Source organism: Triticum aestivum, chromosome 2A (genome assembly GCF_018294505.1).
Source record: "Triticum aestivum cultivar Chinese Spring chromosome 2A, IWGSC CS RefSeq v2.1, whole genome shotgun sequence".
Lineage (NCBI taxonomy): Eukaryota > Viridiplantae > Streptophyta > Magnoliopsida > Poales > Poaceae > Triticum > Triticum aestivum.
In genome coordinates this window covers 615,707,809-615,722,503 of record NC_057797.1, presented here as the reverse complement: position 1 = coordinate 615,722,503, position 14,695 = coordinate 615,707,809, and the positions used below count along the sequence as shown (strand labels likewise).

Below are 14,695 nucleotides of genomic sequence, written 5' to 3'. Positions count from 1 at the left end.
GAAGGATGCCACCGTCATTCTTCAAGTCGTGGCCAATCAAGAGATATGGTTTTGGCATGCATATTTCAAGATGCCTAGATTTTACAGCACCGTTAATGTGCTCCAGCGATCACCACTCTTTGCGCGGTTGGCTAATTGGAAATCACCTCCGGTGGAGTTTCGAGAAAATGGTCGCACATACAACATGGGATACTACCTAGCGGATGGGATATATCCAAAGGGTGCAACCTTTGCAAAAATTTATTTAAGCCCCCAAAGTAAGAAAAAAATTCAATTCCATAATGCTCAAGCAGCTGCTAGGAAACATGTGGATATGTCATTTGAAATTTTGCAAGTCCAATTTGTGGAGGACCAGTTGGATCTTGGGATCAATAAATCCTTTGGTACATCACTAGGAGGATGTGGCCATGCACAACATGGCAATTGAGCATGAGCATGTGAAACAATTGGATTACTCCTTCTATGAATTGATGGGGAAGCCGGTGCAACCACGTAGAAAGAAAGACCGCATCTGACAATTTCTTCAAGTTCACTATGACATTCAAGATACAGATACTCTCAAAGATCTTAAAGGAGATCTCATTTAGGCGTGATAGACGTGGAATGGGAACACGACCACTAATTCTACCTCTATGTGTTCATGTCATGTGTGTTGAACTGTATGTGATGTTTGATGAACAAGTGTGTTGAATTTGAACTTGTGTATTGATGAACTATGTAGTGATTAAGTACTAATTGTGTTCTATTTGTTGTGGATTAATTTGGCATGTGTTTGATATTACTTGCTTTGGACTTATTATGTTGAGCATGCTCAAAATGTTTGGTAGTTGAATAAAGCCAAATTTGCAGGGCGCCGGTTTTGCATCATCTGTTACAGTAGAATTTTTCGGATGCCAAATAACCTTCTCTCTTCTGCCATAAAACCATTCAATTTTTTTTAAACACAACACAAATGCAGATCCTTAAAATCATTCCCACCAACTTTTACATCATCTGCCCAAGATGCTCTAGCATTTGCAATGGCAGATTGTCTGTTAGACACGTAAAAAGTGTCTTGAACTCCACATAGGTCCGGATCTACATTTCAAAAATAGTTAAATATGCAACTTCAATTGCATTTCTGAATTTTATTTTTCTGCGGTGAATTTCTAATATCTTAGTTGTGCGGTGCCTACACAATCGAACCCAGACGCACGACACACGCCAGCAGCGTTGAATCAACTCATTAGGTCGCAAGCCGCGTCGCTTGGCTTGTCGTGTGCTTGACAAGCCTAGATTTTCGCTGATTCCTTTTGACATTTGGACAGCTGCTCTCTGAACTTCAACAGAGTAGGCGAACCGTACGCATCTCACAACACAGGGTTAGGTCGGGTGCTTTGCAACTTTGCGTGATATGTGCTGCTTGATCTGGATCAAGAGGACTATCTGAGAAAGACATAACTTGTTTTTTCTTCGCTTGGTTGCCATCACAAATGACACACCCAACCAGTTGAGATTTCTTTAATATCCTGCACACGAATGTCGGCCTAGTTCTTTTGGCCGATTCCGTCGGAATCTTGAGAATCAAACCTCCTCCAGATTCTCCCACAATCCTGAACCCACCAAAAGAACTCACCTGGCAGTGCACAACATGTGAATGAAGGAAGGATACCATATCCTTCTCACATGGCAACAAGCCTCCGTGAGGCGCAGATCTTCCGAGGAAATGGAGCAACACCCACACTGGCAACAGCTTGTATATATATCTTCTATATTCAAGTAAAGTATTTCTTACACACTCATACCAAGTTCAGCATCAAGGCAATGTACAATTTTCACTTTATCTGTATACCAAAGCAGTTGCACGATTCAAAGTTTCTATCAGTCAAAACCCTTTTTTATTCTACGTCCACTACGTCTGGCAAATACAGATGCACCAGAACTAACATGTCACCCATTCTATCGTGCAGTGAGCAGCAGAAGCACAGCAGCTTGAAGAAACCTACCTGTTCACATCATCGCTCGATCCGTAGCTCGGATCGCTCGCGGAACTGACCCCAGCAAACCAGGCAACGCGCATCAACTGAATCCCAAGGACCAGCACCCACCAGGTCACCAAGCCACGAAGGCTCTGCACCATCCACCCCGGCGCAGCGATCTCGCTGGCCAGCTGCAGGCCCCTCATCAGCTGTAGCACCCGGTAGCCCTCATAAACGACGGGGGCCACCAACCAGACCGGCGATCTCCAGTGCCATGTAAGCGTCTCAGTCAGCATCTGCACCGAAAGGAGTAACAGGTATGGCCCAAGCAGCACCAAGAACGGAATGAATGGCAGATGTGGCTGCAGAGCTCCCCGATGAGACGCAAAAAGCAGGGCAAAAGGAGCAACAAAGCCTAATATGCTGGCAACCAGATTCCAAGACCTGTAAGTAGTTGGGATCTGCCTTGTCAGGTCGAACGAATTGTTCTCTGGACGCCCGCACGCGTCGGCCATAAGGAAAAACAGCATTGCTCCCATGTTAAAGATGCAGTCGAGTCCCACTAGGGATAGAAGGCCCGCGATGTTAGGGCCAAGGAACACTGAAGGCAATGGCAGCCACAAAGTTGGAACTATACCGGTAACCAACAGAACTGAAGGCCCTAACAGCCACATTGGCAGCTTAAATGTTGCTGGCTGCTTAGAAGGTTCATTCCTCACGTCCACAACATCCTGGTCACTCTGGAGGATTGGAATCTCTGGAGCTTCTTCTGTATCAATAGCTTCGACAACATTTGTTCCCATGATAATGCTGGCATCGTCCTCTGTGGAGGCATATGGTAGAGAGGCCTCCCAAGGCAAATTCTTAGTGCAACGCAATGCAATGTTCTTAAAATGGCCTGACTGCAAGGGGCTCCAATGAAGAGACTTAGGCAATCTCGTAAGTCTATTCTCATGAACCTGCCTCCTAACATATGCTCTGTTTAGTTTTATCTGTGAACAGAGCAAAGAAGCCATGGTACAGGATGCCAAATTCCAACGCTGCAAAGAATTAAAGTGAAACAAATTAGTGCCTCCAATGTATGGACCGTGGCGAGGTATCTAGCAATTAAGATAAACTCAAACACAGGCTAACAATGAAATGCAATACAGCTTGATGTCAGGTTGACAACAGTAAAACAAACTCAACACTTAGATCTAGTAGTTAGCTTAGACGCTTGCCCTTTATGTCTTGGCATGTCACTCAACCATTTTTAATAGATGGTACTGAACCAAAGATTATCAGTCCATGTTATGAAAGGAGAGCGTACAAGAAAAGGTAATGTCACAACGACTAATTGCAGTATCCACAGGCAGATCAAATATTCAATGAAATCCATGATTGCAGTTACTGTTTTTAGATACTTCTTATTCAACAGATTTTTGAGTAAAGAACTCCAGCTTCAGCACTTCTTGTTGTTTTAGCTTGCAAAAACGTCTTATATCATGGGATGGCGGGAGTAATAGTTAACTTGTAACTGGAAGCATACTTTTGACTTCCGAGACAGGAAACATGGTAAAACATAGGACCAAAAAATGGAACTCGACTGCACCTCATTAAAGACAAGTTACTACCAAACCTAAAGTTTAACAAGGTACAAGACGGAAGCCAAAAGATAAATACCTAAGCACTTAGGAATAAACTTAAAAATTGCAAGAATTATCTAGCACACGTGAGATTTTAACATGTTGTAAATACAGCAAAAATTACAGAGTATGTATGAGCTATAAAACCAGACATACAAAGTCCCCCGCTTAAATTGCATAAGATTCAAGACAGCGGTAACTATTTAGGCCTGAATCCAATGATCCAGGAGATATAAAGATGCTACTTTACACAGACCTAAACTGCTAGTTCTTCTCCCCAGCGGACACAATCTGTCGGAAAGGTTACTGGGGTTCCCAAGCTATTCACCACATCTGTGCAGCAACGGTACTAAACAACACCAGAAACTTAAGGATAACCTGTACTTTGAGTGTGTGTCATTTTGCATAACTACGAACAAGCTCTGTATTAACAGAAACAAAATCCCCATATCTGTTGACTACACAGTATGTGCATCTAGCTATGCCTGATGGCAAAACCTACACCTTTAAAACATGCGCTAGTACTCGACAGCTCGACGCTTTGATCCTTCAGCGACCGAACCCCACAAATCACAAGGGCATACAGCTATGAAGTAACCACCCCCACCCCCCGCCCCCGCGTTTCCTTTCTCAAAACTTAGTGCTGAACGCAGGCGTCGGAGACACCGAGAGCGCTTCTAAACATTCCCAAAGCCTCGAATCTGGTCAGATCCGCAGATTTCGCCCGAGCGCTGCTACCTTGCTGGGACCTGCTGTTCGGGGCTAGTTCTTATAGGTAACGTGATGGACGGAAGAAAGGGGACGGCTAACCTGATTGGATTTCCCTCGGCGCTCCCTTCTCGCCGGCCGGAGCTCCTCCGAGGTGAGGAAGCCTCCGAGCAGTTCTTCTCCCCAGAGGCGGACGCACGGCTTGAGCGGTGTGGAAGGGGCAACCCGGCCCAATACGCAACAATAAGCACGGTGGGCCGAAGTATGGAAATGAGAGTGCCGTTTTGGCTCTGGGTCATCGGCGGTGGTTTACCACGGGGTTTTTGGTCCGACGATCTTGGAAACTTACGCATGCAGGGAGGCGTTGGCACTTGCTAGATATCTTCAGCATCGGATTGCCAAGGAGTGATGAACGGCATAAACCAAGGGACAGGAAGACCGCACTCAGCTATCATCCAGAAAATTTTGGAACGTAGAAACAACTTCAATTCTGTTTCTTTTGTTCATGAGCGTAGAAACTTTAATTTCAAGGCTCACAATCTTGTCAAACATGTTTGTAATCTTCAGTCAGGTAGACATGTATGGTTGGTCAATCCTTATGACCAACGTATTGTACCCATGAACATTCATGTTAATCAATAAAGTGGCGAGATTACTCAAAAAAAATCTGCTCCTGGATGAACAGTAAATTCAAAATAAATAGACTAAAACCCCTAAAAGACTAAAAGGTAAATTCAAAATAAAATCTCTCAAAAATTTAAAATTCAAAATAAATAGTAAAAAAATACTTATTTTTTGTGTGGATGTTCATGTTACTCTAATAAGCATGCTTGAAATTTTTCATGCAAAACGGGATAGGAGTGCTTTGTCGATGGAAAAAAAAGTTCAATGTAATATTTGGAGGTAACATTTTGAGTTTGATTTGTTTTTTCTCACAGGTCAAAATGCTTAAGATTTTTCACTGAAAAATTTCAGGTAGCATTAGGATGTGATAGTGAACACATCTCTTTTTTTTCGTTTGCAAAAAACATTTTTCGCAGACCAAAGTATATGCTCCCAAGAGAAAAATTGGAATTCTCGTGCTTTGGCCCTTCTTTTGTGTGTTATAATAGTGTCCGAACGGAGGAGCCATGTGAAATCTTGGTCTCTCAGGGATGCGGTTAGTATGAGCTCGAGCTCATGTGAGCTTGGGTAAACAATAAGTGAATAAAACTTAAAAAAAACTGGTTTTTTAGCAAACATTGACAAATGTTTTGATTCCTTGTAAAGTTCTATAATGGAACGACAATTGTAGAAGACTTGGCAAAAAATGATTTTTTTGGAGCATCGATCTTATTGTCCATCAATTTTGGAGCAACATGAAAAACATTTTGAAGCATCAATTTTGTGGTGGGCTGGTTCCACCACAAAGAAGCTAACCATGTAAACTACGCTTAGTTCATTATGGGAATAGGTTGGGAAATATTTTTTTGTAGGTGGGCTTAGTAGCCTAGAATCTAATAAAAGAAGTTGAATGTTGTTTGTGAGAACAAAGGAAATGCTCGTTTGTGAGGATAACTGATTGGTTCACTGTTTTTCTTGGAGAGAAATGGGTTTACCTTCAATTTCAAGAAGATATTTATAGTTGTAACAGTGAACCCTACAAATATTGAAGTACTACCAATGAACCCAAGGAATATCAGGCCACTGAAGAAGTTTACAAGCAAATTTCATAAGTAGGTTGTTGTTTTGGATAATCATTTTTTTATACCTAGACTATCAATTTGACCCGGTGCAAGTTTACTCGCTCATCCATTTGGATAAACAAATTTTATAAGCAAGAAAATTTTCAGGTTTGTAAACATTTTTCTAAATGATAAGACATTTTGACCCGGTACAAGTTTTCTCGTTCGTCCAGAAAAAGGTGGGGCGAATGACATCAAGGAGGTTCGATGTACCTTTGTAGTTAGTGTGTTTTTCCATTTAATCAATATAATGTATAGGTCGCTAAAAGGCCAATATTTATAGGGGCATGCTAGGGGTTAGTAGACTGGATTTTATTTTGGTCAGTCGATCCGTCCCAACCGTTGGATGTAAAGAAACGGTGAGATCTCCCTCTAACTCCTGAAAAGTATCGTTCATCGTATTTCCCATGATCTCGATTTGAACCGCCCACGATCGCCGGCCGAACCGACTGCCTCTGTCGCCCGTGACCGCCTGGCCGCCTCGCCCTCCCCCACTGTCATGCTTTTCGTCGCCCTCGACCATCTCTCTAAATCGGCCAACCATCTGAATTTTCCGACGAGCCTGCACCCCCATCCCGAACCATCAATCTTCGGACTCGCCTCCACCGGCCGCCGCCAATGTCCAACGGCCGGCTTCCTTCTCCACCGAATCAAATGGCCCAACTTCGAAATCCATGCCACTAATATCCAGCAAATCTGATATTAATATTTTCGATACCAATGCTACCGTCGGAAGGCAAAATATGCTACGCTGGTGGCCGACGGAATAAAGATAAAGCAGAACCTAGCCACAAAAATGCATAAAGAAAAAGTAAAGTAATGAACCGATCAAGCAAGCAAACAAAAATGTTTGTTTCCTCCTCGCCCTCTCAATCCATCCTCGATCGCCACCTCCAGAAAATCACTCACCCATGGCGCAGACGACAAACGCATCCCAGCCAAGTGCCCGCCACGGCCCTTTATCCCCACCCAGCCACACACATCTACCCATCGCGTCCATTTCCCACACTCCACCTTCCATGCACACGCGCGCGCGCCTCCCCTGACCCCGCAGAGCTCCCCAACCCAACCCAACCCAACCCAACCAGACCGATCGACCGGCCGCCATGAGCGGCGGCGGCGCCGGCGACACGCTGGACAAGCTGGTGGTGTTCCTGGCGAAGCGCGACGGCGTGGACAAGCTGGTGAAGACGTACCAGTACGTGTCCAAGCTGGCGCACTGGGCGGCGGAGACGTCGCACCCGGGGCTGGCCGGGCGCGCCAAGAGCTGGGAGACGGCGGCCGGGCTGAGCCGCAAGGTGTTCCGGTCAGGCCGCTCCCTGACGGGCTTCAACGCGCTGCGGCGGTCCCCGGGGGAGTTCGGCGCGCTGGCGGTGCTGGCCAACGCCGGCGAGATGGTCTACTTCTTCTTCGACCACTTCACGTGGCTGTCCCGCGTGGGCGTGCTGGAGCCCTGGCTGGCGCGCCGCGCGAGCTTCGTGTCGGCCTTCGGCGAGTGCGTCGGCTACGTCTTCTTCATCGCCATGGACTTCATCGTGATCAGGCGCGGGATCAGGCGGGAGAGGGCGCTGCTGCGCGGGGAAGGCGGTGGCGAGGGGAAGGAGAAGGAGGGCGAGGTGAGGATGATCCGGGCGGACCGGGTGATGCGGCTGATGGGGACGGCGGCGAACCTGGCGGACCTGGTCATCGGCGTCGCGGACATCGAGCCCAACCCGTTCTGCAACCACGCCGTCACGCTGGGGGTCAGCGGCCTCGTCTCCGCCTGGGCTGGCTGGTACAGGAACTGGCCGTCGTGAGGTCGGATCGGATAGGCGTTCCGACCGGCAAGATGTATGTAAAGAATGTACGCTTACCGCGGTAATTATTTTCTCCTATTACGAGACTGTTATATGGCAGAGTTCTGGCAGCACACTTCCAACCTCCTTCAGCATAGACTACCATAACAGTCTTACATAGCCTGCTGAATGCTGACCCAAAGCAAATGGGGAAGAAGGTGCGAGCTCAAGTTACTTAGAGCACCTAATCTACGGGTGCAACGCCCAGTCAATAATTACTTACTTTTGGATTCTTTTCGAGATAGGTTACCACATCCTGTATCACATATGCCATGAGGTCAATAATTACTTCGGCGGATAGTGTTTCGCCAAACATCAGCTAGTTAGCGGTGACCAAGCCGAATCACCCGAAATGCCGAGGGCGCCGTCACTGCTAGGCCGGGGCAGGGCTCAGCTGGTGAGCGCCGAGAGCACGCCGCCACCGCTCTTGGAGGCCATCACGACCTCCCAGCCAGGCCCTTTCAGGGGGATAAGAGGGGTGGCATCGGCGGCGGCAGGCGGGCCGGTGAGGTCGCTCCGGTCCATCACCTTCAGAAGGTCCTCGTCGCTGATGTCGGTCTGGATCATCCTGTCTTCCTCGTCCTGCTCGTCCCTCAGCAGCGCAAGCAGCTCCTCCTCCTGTATTTATCAACAACGTAGCAGAACAAATCAGTGATCATTCCCAGTTGCTTTGCTTCTGTTTTTCTACTTTTAGTGTTTCCTTTCCGAATAAACAATTTACGCAGTAGACTAAAACACAATCTACACTCGAGGCGAAAATCTTTACATCTAAGACGTTAGGCTTCGCGCTATTCTGTTCAAACTGTCCCTTCCCAATCACAACGTGCTCCAGCTTCAGCTTTCCAAAAGCTCTCTTGATAATACGTCCCTGCGACAATAAGGAGGTGAGGAGCGATGCCACGGAATATAGCCTAGCAAGAGTCTGAAGGTCGTCCATCCATACCTCAACAGAGTTGGCTGTTGCCAACCGATAAACATGCAATGGGCGTGTTTGACCAATCCGGTGGCATCGATCCATGGCCTGCAAATCCATCTGAGGATTCTGCAGAATGAAGCAAATCTTCAGCGTATCACAGCTATGAAAGATAACTGAAAGGCAGGCATTTTCAGTTTTTCACCAAGGAGCACAGCTACAAACAAAACATCCCATACGAAAAAAAAATGAATATCCAAACAGGGAGATGGCATGTGCAGGGAGAGTGTAAACTTTAACGACTGTTACTTTTGTATGCATGCCTATATCGAATATTACACTACAAACTCTCGAGATAGATAGGAAATTACCCAGTCACTGTCATACAGGATACATGTATCAGCAGAAGCAAGATTGATGCCAAGCCCACCAGCACGTGTGCTTAGAATAAAGACATTCATACTGCTGTTCAAGTCATTAAACTCTGCTATCTGCCACAGAAAAAACAGTACCAAATAAAACCCATAGAAAGCCATTAAATCATCAAACAGAGAAATATTGGCATGTAACAATAAAATCAATATAAAGAACATTTGTGGGTTAGAATACTGGTTCTTCAATAACAAACAGTCATGTGCATTCAAGCCCAGGGTCCATAAACCATTGAACCGTCAGTTTGCTGTCCCCGACAGTTTGAGACCTAACCAGTTTGTAGTGGGATATTCAACTCCATCCAGTTTTGGTAATGATTAGCTGCCGATTAAGTGAGTCTTTTTCCCTCTAAATGAGATAGTTAATCCATGTATTTTTAACATGTTCGATTCTAGCTGATTTTGCCCTATTTACAGTTCTCTAAATAAATTCAGGCACCATGCAGATGCAGGCTCAATGGTCGTGAGCCTACTCGGGTGAGTGTGTTTTTCAATCATGTCCAAGCTAACACATTTGCTGAATCGGATTGGAGAAGGATGTGCAACTTCATCCAGTCCGTAGCAATTAGCTGCCAATTCAGTCGGAGCTTTTTCCTTTCAGCGAGATAACTAATTCACGTTGTAACAAGTTATGCCCAATTTACAGGAAGAAAACTCAGGAACCAGCCAAGCAAAATGACAGTACCTGGGAACCAACTCAGATGTATGTTTTGGAATCGTGTTTAAGCTACCACACATTTGCTAAACATGTATGTTAAACTAATATGCTGGTTGGATATGAGAATCCCCTGCTGTGGGATGTTAAATTACAACATTCAGGTGTTCTAAGATTGTAAAATTTAACATGTATAGCTCAGAATGCTCGTATAAAATAATAACTGAACATGTGTTATTGAGCTCGATGCTAAATTGCTCATGTGCTCACTTAGGAAATTAAGGTATGTGCATATGCACATACATTAATACAGAAGTGCAATTCTTCAAGATGTAGATGCTATCTAGTAAACTGGTAAGAAATCGGCAGACTACCACATTACCTGTCTCATCCTGTCTTCCAATTTAACACTACCATCAATTCGGCAAATATTCAGGCCTTTCATATACAAATAATATTCAATTATATCCAAAACTTTTGTCCACTGTGAAAATATTAGAACCTACAAACATATCAATTGAATTAGGATATAATTCATGAAAAATGTGCTAGCATGTGCATGAATGCAGAGTAAAGCTAAGGTACAAAGAAATGTAAAGGAGAACCATAAACCTTGTGCTTTTGTTTGAGTAGGGATTCCAGTAACCTGTCCAACAGCTGAAATTTACCACATTGTTCCAGAAGCTTATCGGTAGGTGGATAAAGGCCTGCAGACAAACAAATGAACAACAATGTACAAAAAATTAGCAAACAGAACCATAGAGGGCAACACAAATAGAACATGTTCAATAGGATTATGGGACGCACTTGTTGAGTCAAATGCAGCATTGAAAAGATCAGGATGGGCACAGTTCTTCCTCAGCTGAATCATTAGGTTATTTAGCTTCATCTTCAGGCCAGGTCTCCGCAACAATGCAATATAGGAAAAGCTTGTCATATAAGAATTAATTGTTTACTTATACACAGATTGGACCGTGAATGTGCAGGAAAAGATGCACGAGCTTACATATGCATACCTATGTCTGTGCTCTCAAGCAAGTAGTTGTCAAATGTTTTTTCAATCAAGTGAGTCTGGATTTGCTTCTGATGTGCAGTCATGTTAGCATAAATGATTATCTCTTTCTTCCGTGGAAGCATCTGCTCCACATCCATCTTCATCCGTCTTAAAAGGAATGGACACAAAATGGCATGAAGCTTTGAAATAACAAGAACTCTTTTCTTCTCATCAGCTTCTTCCTGCTGCTCCTCGTCTCCTTTCCCAGAAAAATCAAACCTTTAAAAAGATTTTTGTCAGACGAATGGAGGCAAAATAAACCAAATATATTCATTGAATGTTTAAATAGTACTCCTTGACACGAATTATGGAATGGAGGAACTCCACTATCTTTATAACAAAAACTCCCAATGTGAAGGTATTAAAATCCATCTACTTACTTCCAATATTACTTATTCATAGCATGCATTTCAGTAAACAATAACATAACAAGTTTAACAACAGACAACATAATGAATAAGAAAAGGTACAACATAAAGTTCTGCTAATATTTATTAAATTGGCAGACATGGCATATCAGTACACAACATATACTGGGAAGAGGAAATGTTATAACATAAGCGGCTAACAAACAGGGAGGTGGCTACTCTGGCGCATGTGGACATCTACCATAAAGTCCTGGCAGTGCCCCCTGTGGCAAATAGTAGTTCCCCATTTTGGGAGTCTGTCAATGTGGGTTGTAATTGTTCTGCCATGTACCCATACAACAGGGTATCGTTGTAACTAGCTATTTCTATATTATTATTGTTAATGCAGCGCCCCTGCCAGGTTAAAAAGGGCAGCCCGGTGCACGCAGCTCCCGCTTGCGCAGGGTCCGGGGAAGGGTCCGACCACTTTGGGTCTATAGTACGCAGCCTTTCCCTACATTTCTGCAAGAGGCTGTTTCCAGGACTCGAACCCGTGACCTAATGGTCACAAGGCAACAGCTTTACTGCTGCGCCAAGGCTCCCCTTCGCCCCTGTCAGGTTACTTGGAAAAAAAATATGTCTCTACAGTTGCATTGAATAGTGGAGTTGCTACAATCATACCAGATAATTTATGCTTGGGAACTGATGTTGCGACTGTTTAATATTTTTTCTTTTATACGATTCACAACTGATCAAATTTATTAGATTTGGTTGTATCGTTTAACCAAAATACACACTTAAATACCAAATGTCAATCACTTTATAGTAAATCCTGAAAAATGTTGGCTAAAAGAACAACATATATGTGCTATTGGATTCATACACATTCATATCAATACAACATCTAGGCATCCAGCCAATGGCAGAGCCAAACATTTTCAAAGCTAGACACTGCTACATTGGAATGTTCAGGTCACTTATAATTACTCATTACTACAATCAATACAGGAAAAAAAAAACCTAGGGGATAGCAACTGATGAACACAGGAACTGCTGCCAGGATATGGAGACTGCAACAAAATGACATATACAGAAATTACCCAAGGTTCCTGCTAAAAAAAAGTACCCAAGGCAAAGGGCAGCCAGTAGTGCATGTGTAAGCTCAGCGAATCATACCATGACTCAAATTCCTGATGGGACGAGAATATATCAGGCAAAATGAAATTCAACAATGACCACAACTCTGCCAGGTTATTCTGAAGAGGTGTCCCAGTCAAAAGGAGTTTATTGGCCATTGGTATGCGCTTTAACTTTCTCAATAATTTACATTTAGAATTTTTCAACCGATGTCCCTGCAAGAAGTACGGAGGCATGTTAATAAGGAATAGAAAAAGGGAGAGAACCATATATGGCTTCATCATGTAGAACTTTTTTTTCTCAATAGCATGTGTTTTTTCATCACCTCATCCACAACAACATATTTCCACTTATAACGAGCAAGATATTTTGCATCTGACATGGCCATCTCATATGAAGTAATTATTATCGGGAAATCAGGGCCAACAGTTTTGGGCCTGAATTTTCTCCTTATCTCTGCCGAGCCACTTTATCCCCATGGTAAATCAGCCCAGTAAGAGATGGAACAAACCTAAATCAAGTATATTCACATAAGACAGCACTTAAAGACAGTGCAAAAAAACTTTGGATACTTTACCTTGAGATTTCATTCACCCAGTTTGAGAGGGTGGAAAGAGGAGCAATTATCATGTAAGGACCGTGCATACCATTCCCTTTAAGATGGGTAAGAAATCCAATTGTCTGGATTGTTTTCCCAAGGCCCATTTGATCAGCTAGTATCCCATTTAGCCCATTCTGCCACAGTGATATTAGCCCCTTCACACCCTTTATCTGGTAAGATTTCAACTGTCCACCAGTCATTAATGGTACAAGGTTGGCTTGCTCTTTTTCCCATCTTTCTTCTTCTGTGAGAGTGTCATCATAAGCAGAACGATCTTCGCGCGATCTTGTGAGCATTGCAGCCACTGCTGTCTTAGCCTTCTTCTGAACAACATTTTACTTTATTGGTACTTAGAAGTAGCAAGTTGTTGTCAACACACAATTATGATACATAAATGACAACTATTTCTCATACTTTCTCATATATTCAGATCCCTTAAATGATATATCAGGTTATCCACTTTAGAATGATGACCAGTCCCCACTTAAATACTGAATATAAATGTTCACCATTATGGGCCTATTAGATTCAGATGACAATCAACAAGTCCAAACAATTCAAAGTAACATTGGTCATGGAATGTTGGAATGCCTTAACTCTTACCTATGAAGGCAGCTGAGCCTGTATTACAGCAAATTTAAAATGGCTCTTAAATTAAGATTTGTGAACTAGTATGTTGTAACTTGAAAGGATGCTGCTACTAGAAAAGGTAATCAGGAATTTTGGGAAGTTAACATTAAGCGATCAGGACAGGCATGCTCTATAGTTTTCTTCAAGTGGCAATATATGTTTTAACCCTAAGTCCATTGAGAAAGTACAAGACTACACATAATACTGCAAATAAGCAAAAGTACATGGCGAACAAAGCATCTCCATAATGTAGAAGACAGCCAAAGATTACAAACGAACATATATTTACATAACAGAGGATAATATATGATGTATGCACTCACATCATTGTATTGTGGCTTAGAATTTACTTTCCTCTTTCTGCCACATCCTTTCTTCTTGTCTTCCACAGACCCCTCTTCATCTTTAACTTCAAGAAAATTCTGCTTAACCAACAGGTAATGGCACCATCATAAAAAAAAACTAGCAATAAATACGAAGATAAGAAAAAGGTCAGCACAGTGGGGACCTCATACATCTGTTATTTGCGCCATCTTTTCAAGTAGAAATTCTGAATAAAGCTGTGTCTCTGTCAGCAGCTCATCCAACTTGCTAAAGCATGCATTAGGATCTAAAGCAAGTCTTGCCGCTTGTTCTCTCTTTCTAGCCTCTTCTTCCTCTACCTTAAGCCGAGCCTCATATAGCTGCTCTTCCTCCTTCGTCATCACCTCTGTAATGAAGGATGCATCATTGTTCTTGGCCTCGAGGTCAATAGGTACAGATGAATTTGCATCCAAGAACTCATCGGATGTCTCCTCATTGGTGGAGTGCAATGGCTGCTCTTCAGCCTTCAACACCTCGACAATGGGGTGTACCAGTACCGCAACGCAGCTGGCCTCAAGCTTAACAGGCAGAGATGTACTTGCATCAACAAAATCACTGGCTTTCTCATTCCTGGCTTCGAACATATTTGGGATGAGTTGATTTATTCTCAATCCTCTATTTGACAACTTCGAGGACAGTCCGCACGACCAGTCTCCCGCTCCGACTGCTAGGGGCGGGACCGGGGCCGGCCGTTCCCGCGCTGCGGATCCCCTG

General features: G+C 43.7%; 2 protein-coding genes and 1 pseudogene across 2 annotated transcripts; 1 reads left to right on the top strand and 2 right to left on the bottom strand.

Moving 5' to 3' along the window:
* Positions 1–1,733: 1,733 nt before the first annotated feature.
* Positions 1,734–4,643, bottom strand: LOC123189778 (uncharacterized). Its single transcript, XM_044602264.1, has 2 exons — positions 4,394–4,643; positions 1,734–2,998 (listed from the first exon to the last, which is right to left on the bottom strand). Exon 2 carries the CDS (start codon positions 2,972–2,974, stop codon positions 1,982–1,984), a length of 993 nt encoding a protein of 330 aa, XP_044458199.1. The 5' UTR covers positions 2,975–2,998; positions 4,394–4,643; the 3' UTR covers positions 1,734–1,981.
* Positions 4,644–6,950: 2,307 nt separating this feature from the next.
* Positions 6,951–7,910, top strand: LOC123189776 (peroxisomal membrane protein 11-4). The gene has a single exon (XM_044602262.1). The coding sequence runs from the start codon at positions 7,122–7,124 to the stop codon at positions 7,809–7,811; it is 690 nt and encodes a 229-aa protein (XP_044458197.1). The 5' UTR covers positions 6,951–7,121; the 3' UTR covers positions 7,812–7,910.
* Positions 7,911–8,040: 130 nt separating this feature from the next.
* LOC123189777 (ATP-dependent DNA helicase DDM1-like) lies at positions 8,041–14,683 on the bottom strand (annotated as a pseudogene).
* Positions 14,684–14,695: the final 12 nt, after the last annotated feature.